The following is a 19,556-nucleotide window of genomic DNA, read 5'->3' as shown; positions in this document are numbered from 1 at the left end:
TATATGGCTAGTGTTGTTCATTATTTGTGTCAATTTCCCTTCTACTTACACTTATGAATGAGAGGTAGTCTGTTTTTCTTAATTCCAATTCTAATGGGATACACAGTAAAATGATTTTTTAAAAGCAGTTTATTTAAAACACACATAAAAGTATGTAAAAATCAGGTACTATGTCTTGGTAATGAGACTCTGAATAATTTGATTTTCTACTTTTCTGTAACTTCCAAACTTCTATAATGACTATGTATTATTACTTTTAATAATGAGAAAAAAATTAGCCAACAAAAATGCATTATCTAAAACGAATTAATGTATACGTAAGCATGTGTAGTCCTCCACAGAAATGCCTGGTGCTAGCTCCTACCACCTGGTACACCCTTATTCTTTATGGCCATATCATCTGACATATACATAATGCCTTAGGGAAGCACTCTCTCTTATTCTTAGCACAAATGCAATCAATAGCTTTATCACATTTACCTCCATATGAAATCCCAGTTTGCCCTTCCAAAGAGAACGTAGACAAAGTTCAGTCTTTGCAAAAACAAGAATTATTTGTAATGTGATATTGAGAACTGAGAATCCTGATTCCTGAAATCTCAGTTAATAGATAGTAAATTAATGGATCAGTAAAGCACTTAACCACCAGAACACAATGGCAATGTTGGCTCGGCTGATGCAAAGATAGATTATTTATGGCAACACAAACTGCCTCACTTCAGTGATAAGTATATAAAATTGAAGAAATGAACACACACGTTCTAGGTTCCCCTCCTCTTCCAGGGGATTTTTAGCACCACTGGTAAACGGGGAAAAATTGCACTGCACTCATCCTTTGGAAAACAGAACCAAAAAAAGAGAGATTATATAAAGACAATGAGTTAAAAAAGCTGTTTTTACCATTTATATCAAGATACTAGGGCAACTCAGGGGTGCCCCTGGTCGGCTGCCCCAGCGGACCAGAGGCAGCATGAGGTAGCATGGTTGCTCAGCTGTGGAGCTGCCTGATGCCAATGTCATCTCTTTCAGGTGCTCATCAGCCCACAAGGTAAACTGGCAGTGTCTAAGCTTCTTAATGCCCCATAAAAAGCTAGTAGAGAAAGGTAAGCAACATCTTCTTTTTGCCTCAACAGGACAAAGCAGCATAAAGGAAAGAGAAGTTCCATTAACACAGAAGTAACGCTGAGTAGAATACAAAAACAAAGAATAGTGGGATAATTATGAACAAATGCAGATTCACTGAGGTGCGTGTAAACCTGCTTACGTTTTGCTTTACAATTTACAAAACATTCTCACAATTATCTCATTAAAATCATAACAACACTGTGGAGTAGGTATTTTCACCATTTCACAGACAAGAAAATAGGTTTCAAAAGGCCATACAAGCAGCATGCAGCAAAGCAACAATGGAAACAGGTCTTTTAAGTGCAGTGCTATTTCCACTACATAAGAGCCACAGCCAGTCCGCAGCTGTTGGGCTGCACCCTGCAGGCCTGCAAACCCAGACTTGAGATGGAAGAAAGAGTCCAGAGTCAGCAACAGAGACATCAACAATTTACTGGACAGGGGATCTTACACATCTGCAGCAAAAGGGTCTTGGAGCAACAACACCCCACTGTGTTGGCAGACAGCGGGCAGGACAAGGCAGCAATCTTTGCTACTCAGGGGAGGAGGAGGATACTGTTTATAGGGGGAACTGACCTCAGGTTGGCTCATCAGTTACCAGGGAAACCAGCAGCTGAGGCAAGTCCCTCACAGCCCCTCAGATTAATGACCATCACAAGGGAAGATATTTCCCTTTGAAAAACTAGCAGGTGGATGGTGAAAGAGCAGGGTCCGAGAAGGGTCGTTGTCAAACCACGTTTGAGACAGAGACTTAGGGAGTGGCCCTTGGTCAAATTTCCTCCACTTTCCCCTTGCTTATTTTCATTTGGATCTTAGCTCTTCAACTGCTTAGAGTGGTGCCTATTATGCTGTAGGGAGTGGGCAGAAAGAGTAAGAGGAACTGCATATTTGAGGGAAGAAGGGAAGGAAGTGGACAAAAGGAAAAGGACTCAAGAAGATGTAATGTATTTCCAGCTGTTGTAACTCTAAGATTTCTATTTCAAGGGGAAGCAAAAGAAAACCTGGAAGTATGCAATCATGAAGCGAATGCTTAGTCTCAGAAATCAGAGGCTCCTAACAGTTCTGTCAGTAAAGAAAAGGATAGATTAAAACCAAAAAAGAAAGAAAAGATCCCAGTGCACTCAAGGAAAGAGAAGTCCCCCAACACCCTTCCTGCTTATTATTCCAATACAACACACAGCTGGGCCCACCTTACCACACCTTGGTTGATACCAACTTTATTAACTTTTCCATTAAAGACAAACTGAACTTAGTGCAGTCAGTGATGGAATCTGTATGCCAAGTGTATCCCTTGTATAACTGACTGTAATGGCTGAAAATGAGAAACTGAGGCAGAAGTTATTAAGTGGTTCTAAGGATCACCAAGGATCCGAGATCTGAATGATTACCATGCACACACAAAGGAACCTACACAGATGACTGCTGAGTGTTCAGCACAACTGTTACATTGTGGCCACATCTGACCAGTACCTTAAACAAAGAATCTGGAAGATCCCTGGAGTCCCCATCATGGACATTTCTAACTATAGGTACAACATTGAATGGATGCCAGGTGATGATGGAGTCCCTTGGTTCTAATTCTTAAAAGACAAAGTTTCTCTGCCTTCCTTCGATCAACTTTCTCTTTTGCCAGTTCATTAAACATGCTATAGCATGAAAAACAAACAAACAAACAAACAAACAAACAAACAAACAAACAAACTAGCAGTTGGAGCCGTTCTGGCCTAAGGATTAGCAGGGACTGGTCGAGCAGGGGATGTACAAAGAGCAAGAGAACAGCCATCCTGAGTGGCCTGACTGTACAGCAGGCAAGACAAGAACAGTATAAAGTTGAAATTATCCTTCAAAGTCTCTTGAGATGCCCATAAAGTACAGGAAGGTATTGTACTAGGTGCAACACAGCTAGTTTTTCCTCTAGCATTGGGAGAGACTTCTATTTCTTCAGATGAATATGAATGAAGCTGCCTACATTTAGGGGTTATAATGCATCCCCCAAATTACTGTTCTTTTAAACATTATACTCATACTCAGTGCAGCCTGATTCTGGATGACTGGACTGGATGTTGTTAATGAGAGGACTGAGGGAACAGCAGATTCACAGGGCACTGCACCATCACCCACACCAAATAGCATGGCTAACTGAGCCAAAGGGCAGGCAGGATCACAGACACATTAAAATTGTTCCATCTCCTGCATACTGAATCCTGTAGCTGAATTTACCAGAGTCAAGTAAATATGGATGTTCTGTGACTCTTTTGTATTCTATAGTCACAAATACCCATTCACTGATTCAGACATATACTAAATGCCTACTATTCTGGGTGCTAGGAAGGCAAAGGTGAACAAAACACAGTCTTGTCTTCAGAGAATTTGCATTTAAAGAAGCAATAATCAGATTAAGCAGATTTAATTCAATTTGGGAAACTTTTATTAAATGCCTATCATTGTGCTAATTTCTTAAGAAAACAGATAAATGTGCAAGGTCCTGGCTCTAATGGAATTTATCTAGTAAGGAGACAAAGTACTGCTATAAGAGTTTAGGAAAAGCAATCACTCTGTCTGAAACGAATCAGAGGAGACTGTGGAGAAACTGGATCTGAGTTGGGCTTTCAGTTTCATAAGACAAGCAGTATAATGAAACACAGGCATTCCAAGCAAGGCAAGCATCAAGGGGTCCAATACAGCTGGATCACATAAGTACAACTGAGAAGGAAAGGAGATCATTAAAGGGGGTAGAGCAAGAATTCATCCACTTCTCTCCATCCCCACTGCTTATGTCCAAGACCATCATCATTCCTTGCTTCCTGACCACAAGGGAAGATGCGATCTCCTAGCCTCCCTTGTAGTTAGACCTGGGCCAACGGAAATGCGTTCTGTCACAAGGGTGTAGGCTAAAGTGTTTAGATCACTTCCAGGCCTGGTCTTACAAGCCCTAAGTGGTCATCCTTACTCTCCCGTCCCTTTCCCAATGGCTGTAAAGGCCATAACATATATTAAAGACAGCAGCATCAGAATATGAGTGGAGACCGAATGTTCAAGTTACCACTTGAGAGATGCCTAAGAGAGCAGCCTAACTTAACTACACTGTTATATAGCAAAAAAATAGACCTTTGTGGTGTTAAGACACTGATTTTATAAATATTTCTTTCTTTTCAAGGCATAGCTCAGCCTCTCTCAACACCTTCCTAAGAGTCTCCAATTCTCCTCTGCCTCATTTGAATGCACACAACTGCAAAAGTAATCCTCTTCAAACACAAATTGGATCACCATGCTCCTGTTTATTAGACTTGCAAGGCTTCCTGTTGCATTTAGAATAAGATACAAACTCCTTAAGGAGGCCTACAAGGCCCTGTATCACCTGGCCTCTGCCTTTCTTTCCAGTCTCATCTCAAACCACTTTCTCCCCTCATTTACCACGTTCTGGCCACTCATTTCTGTTCCTTCCTCATATCAGAGCCTATGTATATGTTCTCCCTTTTGCTTATAACTGTCCTCCTCGTGTTTTTGCTCTTCATATGGCCATTACAGTCCCATTTTTAGGGCTTAGCTTAAATGGAAGCTTTAGAAAGAGACCTTCCCTGACCCCTTATTTTATAGGAGGTCCCCACTGTTATTCTCTTGCTCAGCCTCTTGTTTGTTTGCTTCATGAGCAGCCCAGCTATGCCTTCTGAAAAATGTATCCTCTCTAATGTTATTAGAGTCAGGGAATCTTAAAACAGCTCCAAGTCCCCCAAAGCAAAAGGCAAGCCTGCTGCATTCTGATGTAATAGCTGTATAAACGGACCTATTCCTCAACCTGGAAAGCATATTGACAAGACTAATGAAGCTGGATTGTTTCTGGATGTCCTCTCCAAATCCTCCGGTTTCAGCAACGCTGCGGCTGACACACACATTTCAGTTTCAGGCTCACCAACAGTGTGTGTGTTTATGGGTTTCACTAGTCTTCTCAACTTGCTAAATGATTCCTAACATAATCTGACACTCTAATAAAGAGACTTCTTGTGTTCTTATGCCAGGATCATGGGATCCTATTATTTACTGAGAATAATATTCATATAACTTTTTAGTTCTTTCACTACAATTTTATAAATCACTCATGTTGGTACTTACTTAACAGTGCCTGCTGTGTTTGTGGCCACCTCTCCAAGGAAGTCATGACGGTAAACTAAAAAGAACTTGGGCCTTCTTGACTCAGTCAGAAATGGGTTCAGACACCACTTCCACCACCACTAGTTTTCACAGGCAACATGTCTAAACTAGTTCTCCGTAAGACAGGGATAATACGACAACCCAGGCATTACTGTGACACTGCTGTGTGTCATTATTGTGATAATAATGGGTAAAGGCACCAAGGGTTGTTCTTCACCCAGTCTGATGCTGCTGTCTTAGTTTCCTATTAACTAGTAATAGTGTCACCTACAAGTGGAGTCCTATCGTAGAATTCAAGGTTGATAAGATTTTCCTAGGCACCCCTCAGAAATATCTCTTTCTCAAAACACTTTAAAAGGACTTATTTAAATTATAAGGTGGCAATAACAGGATTTAATGTTTTTATCACTATCTATATTTCTGAAAATGTTGGCCTGGCAAATTTTTTAAACTTTCAATTTGAAACACTTAAGTATTCATAGGAAATGGTAAAAACAGTACAAAGAAGTCCTCTTTACCCAGTTTGCCTCACTGGTAACATCTTAAATAATTAGAACACAGTATCAAAACCAGGAAATTGACATTAGTACAGTCCATACAAAGCTTATCACATTTTACCAGTTTTATGTGTTTGTGTGTACGTGTAGATCTATAAAGTTTTATCACCAGAGGAGATTCATGGACCAGCACTTGTCTCTTACACTTGCTATAATCTTTCAAAATCTAACAATAAAAACAATCCACAGGTTATGCATCTACAGATTCAACCAACTAGACCGAAAATATTTTTTAAATATCCAGAAAGTGCCAAAGGGCACAATTTGAATTTGCCACACACCAGCAACTATTTACATAGCATTCACATTCTATTAAGTATTATTAAGTACTCTAGAGATGATTTAAAGTATACAAAAGGATGCTTATCATGGGTCCTCAAGTCCCTTATATAAAATGGCATTATACACAAACATTAATAATTTACAAATATTAATAATGCCATTTTATATATTTTTGTTTTTTTAATTGAAGCACCATCAGTTACAATGTGTTGATTTCTGTTGTACAGCACAATGTCTCAGTCATGCATATACATACGTTTATTCGTTTTTATATTCTTTGTCATTAAAGGTTATTACAAGATATTGAATATAGTTCCCTATGGTATGCAGCAGAAACTTTTTTAAAATCTGTTTTTATATACAGTGGCTAACATTCGTAAATTTCAAACTCTCAAATTTATCCCTTCCCACTCTCTTTCCCTAGTAACCATAAGATTGTTTACTATGTCTGAGAATCTGTTTCTGTTTTGTAGATGAGTTCATAGTGTCCTTTTTTTTTCTTTTTTAGATTCCACATATGAGTGATATCACATGGTATTTTTCTATTTCTGGCTTAGCTCACTTAGAATGACGATCTCTAAGTCCATCCATGTTGTGTAAATGGCATTATTTTATTCTTTTTTATGGCTGAGTAGTATTCCATTGTATAACTACACCACAATGTCTTTATCCAGTCATTTGTCAATGGACATTTAGGTTGCTTTCATGTCTTGGCTATTGTATATATAGTGCTGCTATGAACACTGGGGTGCATGTATCTTTTTGAATTAGAGTTCCCTCCGGAATAATACCATTTTTATATAAGAGACTTGAGGACCTGTGATCCTGGGGGTCTTGGAACCAACTTCCCACAGATACTGACAGTCAACTATATTCATAAATATCTGCCTTAATCTTGACTATAATTCTAACATCTTCACCTTTAGTTTAACAGGCAGAAAGCAGTATTTATGCACTCAAGATAGCTGGTTTTTCTTACATTTCCTGAGTAGGAGACTATTAGGCAAACTGACATTCAATTTGATTTTCCTAACATTTGTTGAAAATTTAGGTGCCAGGCACAGTGCCAGGACAGTGTGGGATTAAAAAAAAAAAAAAAACAAATTAAGACACAGTTGTACCCCCAGGATTTAAAAGCCTTGGGGAAGACAGACATACATAAATCCTAAGTACTGATAAACTTGGATGTAATTGCCCAAAACACAGTAACACTTTCCAAAAGCAAGTGTCAGCCTTTATTCAAATTGAGACATGCATAAGAGATTCCTGGTAGAGAGCAAACAGCTCTTCTCTCTAGGTCTACACATGCTGTCAGAGTGAGCACTAGCAGGTTACTGGTAAGGTGCTGGCCATGCACAACTTGTTAAGATAATAATGTTCTCTATGCAAGAAACTCTATGATTCTTAAAGATTTACAAAACATAGGCATTCAAAGTGAAAGTGGCTGTGTAAAACAGCATCATTTCACACTGTGATTATAAAATATATACACTTTGGTCTTGGCTCAGAATATATAAAGTTGAGACAGGCTGTTATTTGACCTTTGACACAGTGAAGGAAGCAGTCACACTAAATACTGGTATGGCTTTTGCTGCTGCAGGAGGAGGTATGTTGTTTTTAACTACACTGGTTGTTCAATATGGAATTTAAAATTCTGAAAGAGCAGTAATTAAAATCAAATTCAGGAACAAATTCCAAACTATAAAATTATAGACAGCGTTAGTTCGCAAGAACATTCTGATTCAAAGTAGAGTGGTTTTTCTCAAAATGAAGATTGTAGCAGGGCGCTGTGAGGAAAGTAAGAGACAGAAGCTACAAAGGTCAATTCTTTCTGGAACCTGATGTCACACTGACACTAGTCATCAGAATACATCAGTCACTTGTGCCAGCACCTTTTTCCCAATTATCCTCTCCCACCTACCTGCCCTCTGCTCCTGCTCACTGTTTATGGAAGATCAGAGAGCAAGAAAGAACCAGAATATTTACAGAATCTGTGAAATAATGAAAATGTAATGCCTGCCCTCTCTCCTCCAAAAATAGGGAAATTACTATACTTTGTTTTGTTATCAGGCAACAGAAGCTCAGAGAAGCCCCTATGAGAATGTCCAAATGAAAAACTTGAGAGCAGTAATTTGTTAATTTAAATTTAATTAATTATAGATTTAACTCTCAAACTTTAGCTGGGAAGCATGATTGTCTTCCTTAGACCATAGGCATAACTAAGCAGAGAATGTAAGAAAAATTTTTTTGCTATGCTAAACTTTAATACTCACATGCAAACTTTGTCAATAAAAAAATTTAGCACCCAAGATGGGAAAATTAGAACATTTTCAACTCCTCCTGAATGTAATCTTATAAGTATAATTTCATCATTTTATTGCAAGAAATGTGAATGCTGCATTTCAGAAAACCCATATAAAATTTAAGTATGAGAATATATTCCACAGCAATTTGTATATACTGTATTTTCTCCATTTGTTAGTCTATACAGTTTATAACCCAAACAGTCATACAGAAAAGCACAAGACAAGCTCACTCACTTAAGGTCTCTAAGGACCCAAGGCTGTATATTGCCTCTCTGCTTTATATACTGTTTATATATTATATAAAAACTGAAATTTCACACAGAAATAGTTATTTTCTGCAAATGAGTTCACTGTGGTATAGACAGTCTTTTAGTCTTTTGACACTGACAACACTTTAGAATGTAAAACTTCCATTAACAGGCAGTTTGTGTTCTCCTTTATAGATAAAAATGATATACTAATATTACTATTATTAATCAATGTGTGCCTTCATTTATGTTTTCAGTGGTAGTGATTATTCCTCATTTAGCTCTGACCAAGTTTCCCCTGAGAACAACAGAATCTTCTGAAATCCAATGGGATGGGGTTAGGGATGCAATTTGTGGTAAACCTAGTCAACCCTTATAAGGCCTCATTAACTAATGCTCTAAGGAAAAGATTCATTGACCACAGACAAAACGGAGCCAATAATCTTCACTGACTGTTGTCCCATAGCATAGCAACATACAATATGCAGCCTCAAGCCTTCGACAGATACACTGCCTAGATGGACATTTCCTACTGATCAACAGATTAGCTACAGGATTTATAAAATTTGAACTATCAGCAATTCTATATACCAGATGAATCACAGCAGGAACTGTTAAAGTATGTTACATGATGAACAAACCTAAAACTCTAACAAAGTATGTTCATCCAGAAGGGAGGAAACACACACACACGAACACAAACACCGCCATCTTCAGTTAATTTCACCACATTTTCCAGGATGTATTAAAACAGTATTATTCTAGGGACCTCCCATACTCAATTACAGTACCCTCAAAAGTACAATGATTGAAGACAGAGACTAAAGAAGAAAGAAGAATTAACCCACAAAACTTACAAAAATGATTACCTGGTAGTCTGGTTTTGTAAAATAATCCAAGGAGGAGATGTGGTCCAGAAAGATGCTGAATTCTGGAGGCAGATGTTTCAACATAAGCCTGTGGTCATACCTCTCCTTAATAGAGCCAACTTGTTCCTGGGAAGTAAAGAGAAAAAAAACCAAAGTCAATTTCTCTTGGCAGCTACAAATTAACAGCCTCTCAGCAACAATCTCAAGGGTATGTACTAGGGAATGAGACAGTGGGTAATTAAGTATAAAGCCAGAATTGAGCTCTTACTAATAGCTAATTGCTTAATAATGCACAATGCTTTGGGGGGAAGGGGCTGTAATGCAGAACCGGAAGGGTAATAGAGCTCTGCACTCGTGAACAGAGCATGCCCCAAAAGAAAGAACTGATCTTAAATCTGGTCTACTTTTATCAACCCATGTATTTACAGCTTTCAAATCAAACAATATAATGCGACAACTAAAAATTAAAAGCCTAATTGACTCGTAAAAAAGAAAAAAAGAGAACCAGTGAAAATAAAAGCTAAAGAGGGAGGGCTAGAAATCAAACCAGAAATGATAATTGTGCTTAAATTTTAGTTATCTGTTCTCTGTGTACATAAAAAAAGTCATAACATTAATTATATCTCTAATATCAGCTCATAGAAAAATAAATATATATACTGGGATATAGTGACAGTGTTTGTAAATTTTAATTCTTATCCATAAGTATAATCTCAACAAAAATGCCCACCCAGGAGAAATTTTTATTCCTTCCCCTACTAAAATTGACATTTCCATTTCCAAAATTACCTTGTCCTTTATTTTCCTCCAGGGCAGCTGACCAACCACAAATTCTACCAACATGTAGAATAAGGACCAAAGGTCATCATGTCTTCCCATTTCCTTCATAAGCAAAACAGAATGCAGTCACATTACATTACCACTCCTTGTGAGTACATTACATTATCTAAGGTCTAACCAGTGTATTTCCATTTCCATAAAATTACCTGGTAACTATAGCTATGTATCTATGTAACTATATAGTGATCTACTTGGCAGAACAGAAATACTGAAGAACTTTTGATAAAAAGAATACCCCAAAACCCAGAAATGCTGGAAATAATACAATTAACAGCCCATTAACTAATAAATCAGTTCACTAAAAAGTAAAGGAAGGTAGTTGCCAAGGGCTTGGGGGAAGAGGGATGGGGAGTTAGTGTTCAGCAGGTAAAATTTCCAGTGTTGCAAAATGAAAAAGTTCTAGAAATCTGCTGTACAATGACGTGAATATATTTAATACAACTGAATTGTACACTTAAAAATAGTTAAGGTGGTAAATTTAATGTTATGTGTTCTTTACCACAATAAGAAAAAAAAAGAAGTAAAAGGAATCTTAAGAGCCTCAATTAAATGAAAGCTGGAAATGAGAAGCAAGCTAATACTGAAGCTTCGGCTTTTTTTGTTTTGGGGGCATCTGTCAAAGTTTTGTTAACCAGGGTTTTGTCAATCATGAAGGGGATAGGTGTAAAAACATTGAGCCTACACAAGACAGGAACTGTAACTTAGACACTTCCCCACCTCCACTACCACCATATCGCTAGGACACTCAAAGGGCTATCTTTATTTAGTGCAGTATTTGGTATATATGTTACAGTGTAATAATTTTTTTCTGTAAAATTTAACCACTATGAAAGAGAAAAAGTGAATGGTTAAAAAAATTTTGCCCTGAGGGTTTGTTACCATAGGTGTACCCTTCACTTAGATTTGTGGTTGAAATTTATATTGCTTGTGTGGTCCAGAAAACCAAGCCCAGATATTATGTTTTTTCTGGATGATCCTGTCCTGCAATAATGAATGACAAGATGCAAATGAAAATTCTCTCAAGGTAGACCCTTAAAAGCAGGCCTTGCAGAAGTCCTCCAGATAAAGCCCCACCAAATACAAGTTCATTATTTGAAATTAAAAAATACATTAGGTATGACTATAACTCAATAAAAAAATTTTTTAAATACATTAGGAAGCAGATTACTATCAACTAATAACAAGAGAAACTATAAAGAGCAGAATTAGATATCCAAGAATTTCAGAAATATAAGATACAGAATATGAAATAAGAATATTTAAAATATTCAAAATAAAAATAGAATCAAAGTCACAAGAAAGGAAGCATATTCTCTCCCCCAAAATAAAAAGGCCAAACGGACTTGAAAAAGGACATCTAGAAATAAAAGCACAAATACAGAAATTAAAAACTCAAAGGACAGGTTAAAAAGCTGATCAAATACAGCAGAAAAAGAGAATTAATGAACTAGAAGACAGATCTGAAGAAATTATCTAGAATGCAAAAAAGAGACAAAAACAAAAAATCTAAGAGTGTATTTAAGAGGCATGGAAGAACAAGAAAGTCTAATATATACATCAGTTTAGAGGTATGGAAATAAAGGTATAGGGAGAAAGGAAGAGAGGCTATGTTTAAATAAGTAATGTCTGAGAATCTTTCAGAATAGATGAAAAACATGAATGTTCAGATTTAGGAAGTATAACAAATCTCAAACAGAATAGATATACAGAAATCCACACCAAAGCACATTTGAATATATCTGCAGGGCACCAAAGACAAAGAGAAGGTATCAAAAGTAGTCAAAGAATAAAGGAAAAATTAAATACAAAGTAAGAACAATTAAATGGACAAAGATCTCAGTAGCAACCATCGAACCAGAAAAAAGTAAAATAATTTCTTCAAAGTACTGAGATAAAACAAATATTAACAAAGGATTAAAATGTAAGAAAACAATGAGATGAAGTAAACAGAGTTCAAGTGTTTTGAAAAGTCCTTGTATTGTTTGGGAATTATTCGTGTTAAAAGTTTAAGGCACCAAAAAAAAAATAGAAATGGGAGTGTATTAGGTCTAGAAATGACCAAACCAGGGTCACAGAGTATGACAGAAGCAAGTATATTAGAATTATCTGGGAAATCTTTTTAAATTAGACAAGCAGCTCTCAAGGTTCCACTAGTTGCACTCCTGTGTCACCACGTACACTAATAATCACTGTTGTGAAGCTGTGTTACTGTGTGAAGCATTCGACTCCTCAGGTGTGTCAGGATTAGAAAAGTTAGGGTAAGAACCACTGCCATACACTCTTATATTTCTCTGCTAAGGTTAGATGAATAGCAAATTATAAGCAGGTTAACAGAGCAACTGATAGAGCACTCCTTGCTGAAAAGGTTTTTAGAAGAAATCTCTACTTTTCAAATTTAAAAAAATATATAATCTTTTTCTAGTCACTATTTTGAAAATGCTTATATAGCTATTATGATCTATGAAAATGTTTATATTTATCTCAAAAAGAATGTCCTATTTCAAAGATTCCAATGTGGACATACTCTTTAACAGAATTAATTAGAAGGCATAGTACCTGTGAAATTTTGTAAGAATCTACCTAAAGAATAAGAGTACTTTCTATTCAACGCAGAATAATTAACTAGATGTCATAAAATAAAGCAACAATGAATCAAACCGAATGAATTAAAATGCTTGGCAGAGTGTTACACATTGATAAAAATACTTTTCCTATTTTCAATTTATAATCATATCATAAGAAAACAAATTAACTGGAGCATAGCAAATAAAACCACAGCATTCTCCTACTATTATATTTAGCATTGGTCAAATTTTAATTAAGGCAATTTTGGCTTCATAGAACAAGAATAAGGTAACAGAAGATCAAGAAAAGAATTCTCTATCATTCTAAGTGGAGTTTCAGAAAGAGAAAGAAAAATACCATATGATATCACTCATATGTGGAATCTAAAAAAAAAAGAACACAAATGAACTTAAATATAAAACAGAAACAGACTCACAGACATAGAATGCAAACTTGTGGTTGCCGGGGGCAGGGAGGTAGGTAGGGACAGACTGGGAGTTTGAGATTTATAGATACTGACAGGTATATACAGAATAGATAAACAAGCTGATACTCTATAGCACAGGGAAATATATTCAAGATCTTGCAGTAGCTCACGGTGAAAAAGAATATGAAAATGAATATATGTATATTCATGTATGACTGAAAAATTGTGTTGTACACCAGAAATTGGCACAACATTGTAATCTGACTATAACTCAATAATAAAATTTTTAAAAACTGCTAGTAAAGGAGATTATTTAAAAAAAAATAAAAGAATTCTTTTTATTTCATCAAGGAATCATTTCTTAACTGAATTCATAAAGTACCTATCTTTCCTACTCATAACTAAGGTTCAGGATGAGGGGAAAAAAAAAATCAGAGCAAAATAAAAGGGCCAAAGTTTTAAAAAAGAGAGAGATTTAAAAAATTTAACCCAAGAGGAAAGGTATAATTTACCAAGATGGAAAAAAATTTTTAAGTTGTCTACACTTCAGAGCTCCACAAAAACAAAAGGTCTGATAGAGAGGGGCTATGATAGATTAGATGCATATTCCAAATAAAGTGATGACCTCCTATATTTCATTAGGTATGGACAGTATGAATGCCTAAATAACTTCTTGAAATAGAACACAGATGTTTCATTTCTTCACAATTCTATGTTAAATTTGTTACTACATACTTATACCTAATTAAGGACACAAGATCCCTCACAGACATATATATATATAAAATAGCTAAGTATTATATATATATACTTAGCTATTATATTTTCTGGCAAATCCAATTTTATCTTCTATGCAGCTACACATATCTATTATCCACTACACACCTTACCATGTATTAGTATTACTAATACCTTTCCCTCTGCTCCCAAGCACTTTCCACACCTTTGTACTCTGATGAAAGAAGTCAATCTGAGTCAAGTCATCAGCATGCTTACACAGATATGACTCTAGTTGAGATACCTACCCTGTTCCGATGAGCATTGATTGATGCATAACGAACTGTCCCTCGAAAGCCTGCCACAACTCGAGGCTACAACAAAACCAAGCAAAGAATAATAAATGAGCTTCAAAAAGCATTAGATTCAGCACACGTGAGCCCATGAAGGAGAAGGGAGAAACATGTGCATTACAGTCACAGGAAAAGACTAAGTTTCTAATTTTGTATTGTGAAATTATAGAAATTAGAGAGAGAATATATCTAAATCATACATTTAAAAAAAACACTGGTAACATTTTAGATATCAGTGAGTCCCATTTTTTTCCTATCTACATTTTAAAATAAAGTGGCATTTACGACAAACTCTGTACATTAGAAAACATTAAGTGCCTTCATGTACCCAGCATCATGCCCAGCATCACAGTAGATACATTAATATTCAGTCTCTGTTTACAAGCAAGTATATTAAAACCATGAGGAATCTCTAAGTAATCTAAAATGCCAACCTCTTTGTTGGCTAGCCAAGATGTCTTGGCTATGTCATTCAAACTCAATTCAAAGATGGTGGCAATTTGTATCTCTTCCTATGGATGTAATTCACATATTCATAAATTCAAGTTATTGGGTGCCAGGTACTGGGAATAATCCAACATGAATAATATGTGATCCCTGTCCTCAGAGAGCTCAACTTAGAATAAAATCCAAACCACTTATTTGGCTTAAAAGACCGTCTATGAGCTGGCATTGGTCTCATTCCAAAGTGGATTTACCTGTGGTTCCTCCTACAACCAATTTTGTTTTTAGCTCAAGACTTTGTAACTGCTATTCTCTCCAGCCAGATCGTCACTTCTTTGCATGCCTCCAATGGTTAGCTCTTCTATTCCATATTAAGCCCTCTGCTTGAATGTCACCTCCTCAGAGAAACAGTCGTTAATCATCCTAATCTAAAATACTACCTGTCCCTGCAATGCTACTCTATTCTTTTACTCTGCTTTATTTTTCTCTCATAACACCTTTCACTTCATAAAATTAATTTTATTCATATTTTTACTTATTCACTTTCTGTCTGTCTTCTTCTATTGGAATATAAACTCTGTGATAGCAGTGTCTTTGTCTTACTCACTTTGTAGGCACAGAAATAGGCTGAGAAGTAAGTAAACCCGTCTGAGGACACAATCAATAGATGATAAAACGAGGCATCAACCAAGGTCTTTTGACTTGAAATAATACACTGTTTCTATTGACTGATTCACAAAGATCAAGTCAGTAGTCTACAGATTCATCGATGGTACTACAACTCAATATGAAAATTGAAAATACTTGAAAATGATCACAGCCAATAATCTTCATTAGCAGATTTATTTATTTCTTTTTCATTAATTTCAAATTATCTTCAATTAACATGTATTACTGCTGTAGTCTGATAAGATAATAATGAATGTTATTTTTAAAATCTTCAGTTACCAGAATCATTTTGGTTTTATGCTATAGCATAAGATACACTTTCTATGTGTTCTTCCTTCACTTGCTCATTTTTGTAATCTATGTTTAATCTATTCAAATTAGTTATCTATTTTATTTCTTCTTCCATGAAATTATCTCTTCCCCTTTAGTTACTCTTTGTTTTTGTTTCAAGTTTTAACTATTTTTAAAATATTCTTTGTATTTAATGACAAATATTAGTAATCAAAAGTTTCTGCAAACTATTTAAATCTCCTTTATTTTCTTAGCTGTCATTCACTGACAATCACAGTAGATCTCAATATTTTCCTAAGACATCATGACTAACAGGAACATCTAATATTCTCCATTTAGTTGATGGAACTCTGATGTCAGAGACTTCTCTTTCTAGAAGAAAATTGTTTAAGAAGATATATGAAAGCCTACTATCAACTCTTTCCAGTAACTGACCTTTCAGAGGTTGTACTTCTATTTCTTACCTGACAAGAACATTTACTAGCACAAAAATGTTTTTGTAACATGAAATTCTGTCCAGTTATTTTCATTTTAATATCTGTCTGGATGAAAATCACCAGACCTATTACCACACACTGCAGCCTGGTCCATGGTTAATTAGGCAAGTAGACGTCAACTTGATGGATTCTAGCCAAGACGAGCCCAGAAGATTCTTTCCAATTAAGAGTCCTTGGGCCTGGCTCTGACCTTACTTGTGTCATGTAAAGGCTGAGACAGAGGTAAAGAGAGATCAGCTGCCTAGGGAGATGTTTATGTGATCTATCGAAGAAATAATACCAGGTCAAGAAAATCCAGCCACCTTATGTAATGCAGAAAAGACAACTCAACCCGATGGGGAAAACAGCTCTATATGCAAATAATTCTAATTCAAAGCAGATTATAACAAATATCATTAGCAAAGTACAATTGAGTTATGAAAGCCTAGGACTGGTAAGGATTAGTTCTATTTGGTGGGAGGGGAGAAGGAAAAGAACTATAGAAAAAGAAAGTCTTAAGAATAAAGCAACACTTAATTGGGCCTTGAGATAGGTGATCTCTTGAAATTCCCCCAACTGATAGCAATTTGGCAACATCTATCAAAATTGAAAACACACATTCTCTTTGTCCTAGTAATTTCATTTCTGGGGATTTATCTTACAGATATACTTGCACATGTGCAAAAATAATGATGTACAAATTCATTCATCACATTAGTGTTTGTGACAGTGAAAGACTGGAAGTAACTGAAATGTTCATCAATAGGAAACTGTTAAAATAAATTATTGTACATCCATATAATGGAATATACTTTGCAGCTACAAAAAAGAATGAAGCAGCTTTATATCCTGACATGGAAAGATCTTCTAGATACACTGTTAAGTAAAAGAAAGAGAAATGAAGAATGTACATCATGCTACCTCTTGAATCAAAAGAGGAAAAATGAGAATATACATTCATATTTATTGTATATGTATAAAGAAACTTGGGAAGAATACATTAAGGAACTATTAATAATACAGCTCCTTCATGGTGGAAGGAGGATAAGTACAGGAAGTGAGTGGATTTGGAATAGCAGGGGTGAAATGGAGATTTGTTTCACTGTTTATCTTTAAAATTTTTTCAAATCAAGCTTATTGAGGTATAATTTATGTACAATGAAATTCATACTTTAGGTATTCTATGAGTTTTGACAAAGATATAGAGTCACGTAATTACCACTGCAATCAAGATACAGAATATTTCTATCACCCCATGAGTTCCCTTAATGCCCTTTGTAGTTAATCCCTTCCCCTGACTCCCAGTCTCTGGCAACCTCTGATTTCTGTCCCTCCTCGGGACTTAGAATTGTCTGGTTTCCCCCCCATTTTTAGAACAGGTTTGATGAATTTATCAGCAATTTTGAAGACTCCTGGTCAATGTCCAGTGAGGCCCTGTCATAACTCTTCTCCACGTCAGGCTCCACCTTCACGCCCCAGCATTGTTAGCAGCTTTGATCAGTCTGGTTTTAGACACCAGTGATTTTATAGTTCTGACTTCTGGTCTTATTCTTGGATGTGACGTGCTTCCTTCAGAGAAGCTATGTTTATGTATCCTGCTTCAGAATTCTGTGAACATGAAAGAGACTCGAGGGACTTGGGGTTTGCCATTGCTTCTTCTGACTTGTGTTCTTCAGTCTGCTGAAGACTTCCACCTGACTTTACCAAGCCTGTTCCTGAAATACTGGAGTTTGGTAAGGGAACTATTTTATTCAGTGCTTCAAATCCGGGATGTCACTAATTGTTGGTTCCTCTCCTCTGCAGATCTGGATGGTCCTTATGATGCGCTCTAAGAGACCAATCAGCTGTGTGAACTAGAGACCATTCTCCAGTAACTGCTTATTGTCTTTATCCAGGAAAAGTACTCCACTTTTTGCTGTGGATCAAGAACTGTTTGGTTTTTCAGGTTTAACCATTCTAACTGCTGTGTAATGGTATCTCACTGTGGTTTTATTTTACATTTCCCTAATAACTAAAGATGTTTAGAATTTGTTAATGTACTTATTTGCCATCTGTAGTACCTCTTCTTTAATGAAATGCTTATCCAAATCTTTTGCTTATTTTTATTGGCTTGTTTTTTTTTTTTATTACTGAGTTGTGAGAGTTGCTCAGAAATTCTGGAAATAAAGTCCTTTGTTAGATGTGTGTTTTGCAAATACTTTTTCCCAGTCTGTGATTGTCTTTTTCTAATTTTTATAGCATGTTTCTTTTTTTAATTGAATGCAGTTGTCTTTTCATTTGCTTAATAGTGTTTTTCAAAGAGCAGAAGTGTTTAATTTTGATAAATTTTTAATTCTTTTATTTTTGAACCATATGAATATATATTTTCAAAAATTATATTTCAAATCATCTTTAAAGAAAAAGTAAGAGTATTTAACCTAAGAGCATGTTTTATTAAAATAAATACCTAGAAGCCAAAGCAATCTTGAGAAAAAAGAACAAAACTGGAGGTATCATACTCCCTGAATTCAGACTATACTACAAAGCTACAGTAATCAAAAAACAGGATGGTTCTGGCATAAAAACAGACACATAGATCAATAAAACAGAATAGAGAGCCCAGAAATAAACTCACACACTTATTGTCAATTAATATATGACAAAGGAGGCAAGAATATACAATGGAGAAAAGACAGTCTCTTCAAAAAAGTGGTGCCAACAGCTACACCTAAGAATAAAATTAGAACATTTTCTCACATGATACAGAAACAACTCAAAACAGATTAAAGACTTAAATGTAAGACCAGAAACAATAAAACCCTTAGAAGAAAACATAGGCAGAACACTCTTTGACAGAAATCATAGCAATATATTTTTGGATCTGTCTCCTTAGGCAAAGGAAACAAAAGCAAAGGTAAACAAACTGAACCTAATTAAACATAAAAGCTTCTGCACAACAAAGGAAAACACTGACAAAATGAAAAGACAACCTACTAAACAGCAGAAAATATTCACAAATGATATGACCAATAAGGGGTTAATATTCAACATATATAAATAGCCCATTCAACTCAATATATATAAAAAAAATCTGATTAAAAAATGGGCAGAAAACCTGAACAGATATTTTTCCAAAAAAGACATACAGATGGCCAACAGGGACATGAAAAGATGCTCAACATTGCTAATCACCAGAGAAATGCAAACCAAAACCACAGTGAGATATCACCTCATCCCTATCGGAATGGCTATCATCAAA

At 35.8% G+C, this 19,556-nt stretch overlaps 1 protein-coding gene and 1 pseudogene across 2 annotated transcripts in view; one reads left to right on the top strand and one right to left on the bottom strand.

Annotated features, from left to right (window-relative positions):
• The window catches only part of TTBK2 (tau tubulin kinase 2), a 117,209-nt gene that overhangs the window by 28,518 nt on the left and 69,135 nt on the right, over nt 1–19,556 (bottom strand). For both annotated transcript variants that reach the window (XM_032481407.1, XM_032481408.1), the window contains 3 exons: nt 14,394–14,459; nt 10,326–10,418; nt 9,537–9,662 (listed from right to left, as the gene is read on the bottom strand). In XM_032481407.1, coding sequence (XP_032337298.1) covers nt 9,537–9,662; nt 10,326–10,418; nt 14,394–14,459 — 285 coding nt within the window. The remainder of the gene's footprint in view (nt 1–9,536; nt 9,663–10,325; nt 10,419–14,393; nt 14,460–19,556) is intronic.
• LOC116664141 lies at nt 1,322–3,240 on the top strand (annotated as a pseudogene).

This window comes from Camelus ferus, chromosome 6 (genome assembly GCF_009834535.1).
Source record: "Camelus ferus isolate YT-003-E chromosome 6, BCGSAC_Cfer_1.0, whole genome shotgun sequence".
In the NCBI taxonomy this organism is placed as follows: Eukaryota; Metazoa; Chordata; class Mammalia; order Artiodactyla; family Camelidae; genus Camelus; species Camelus ferus.
This window is presented reverse-complemented; position numbering and strand designations above follow the sequence as displayed.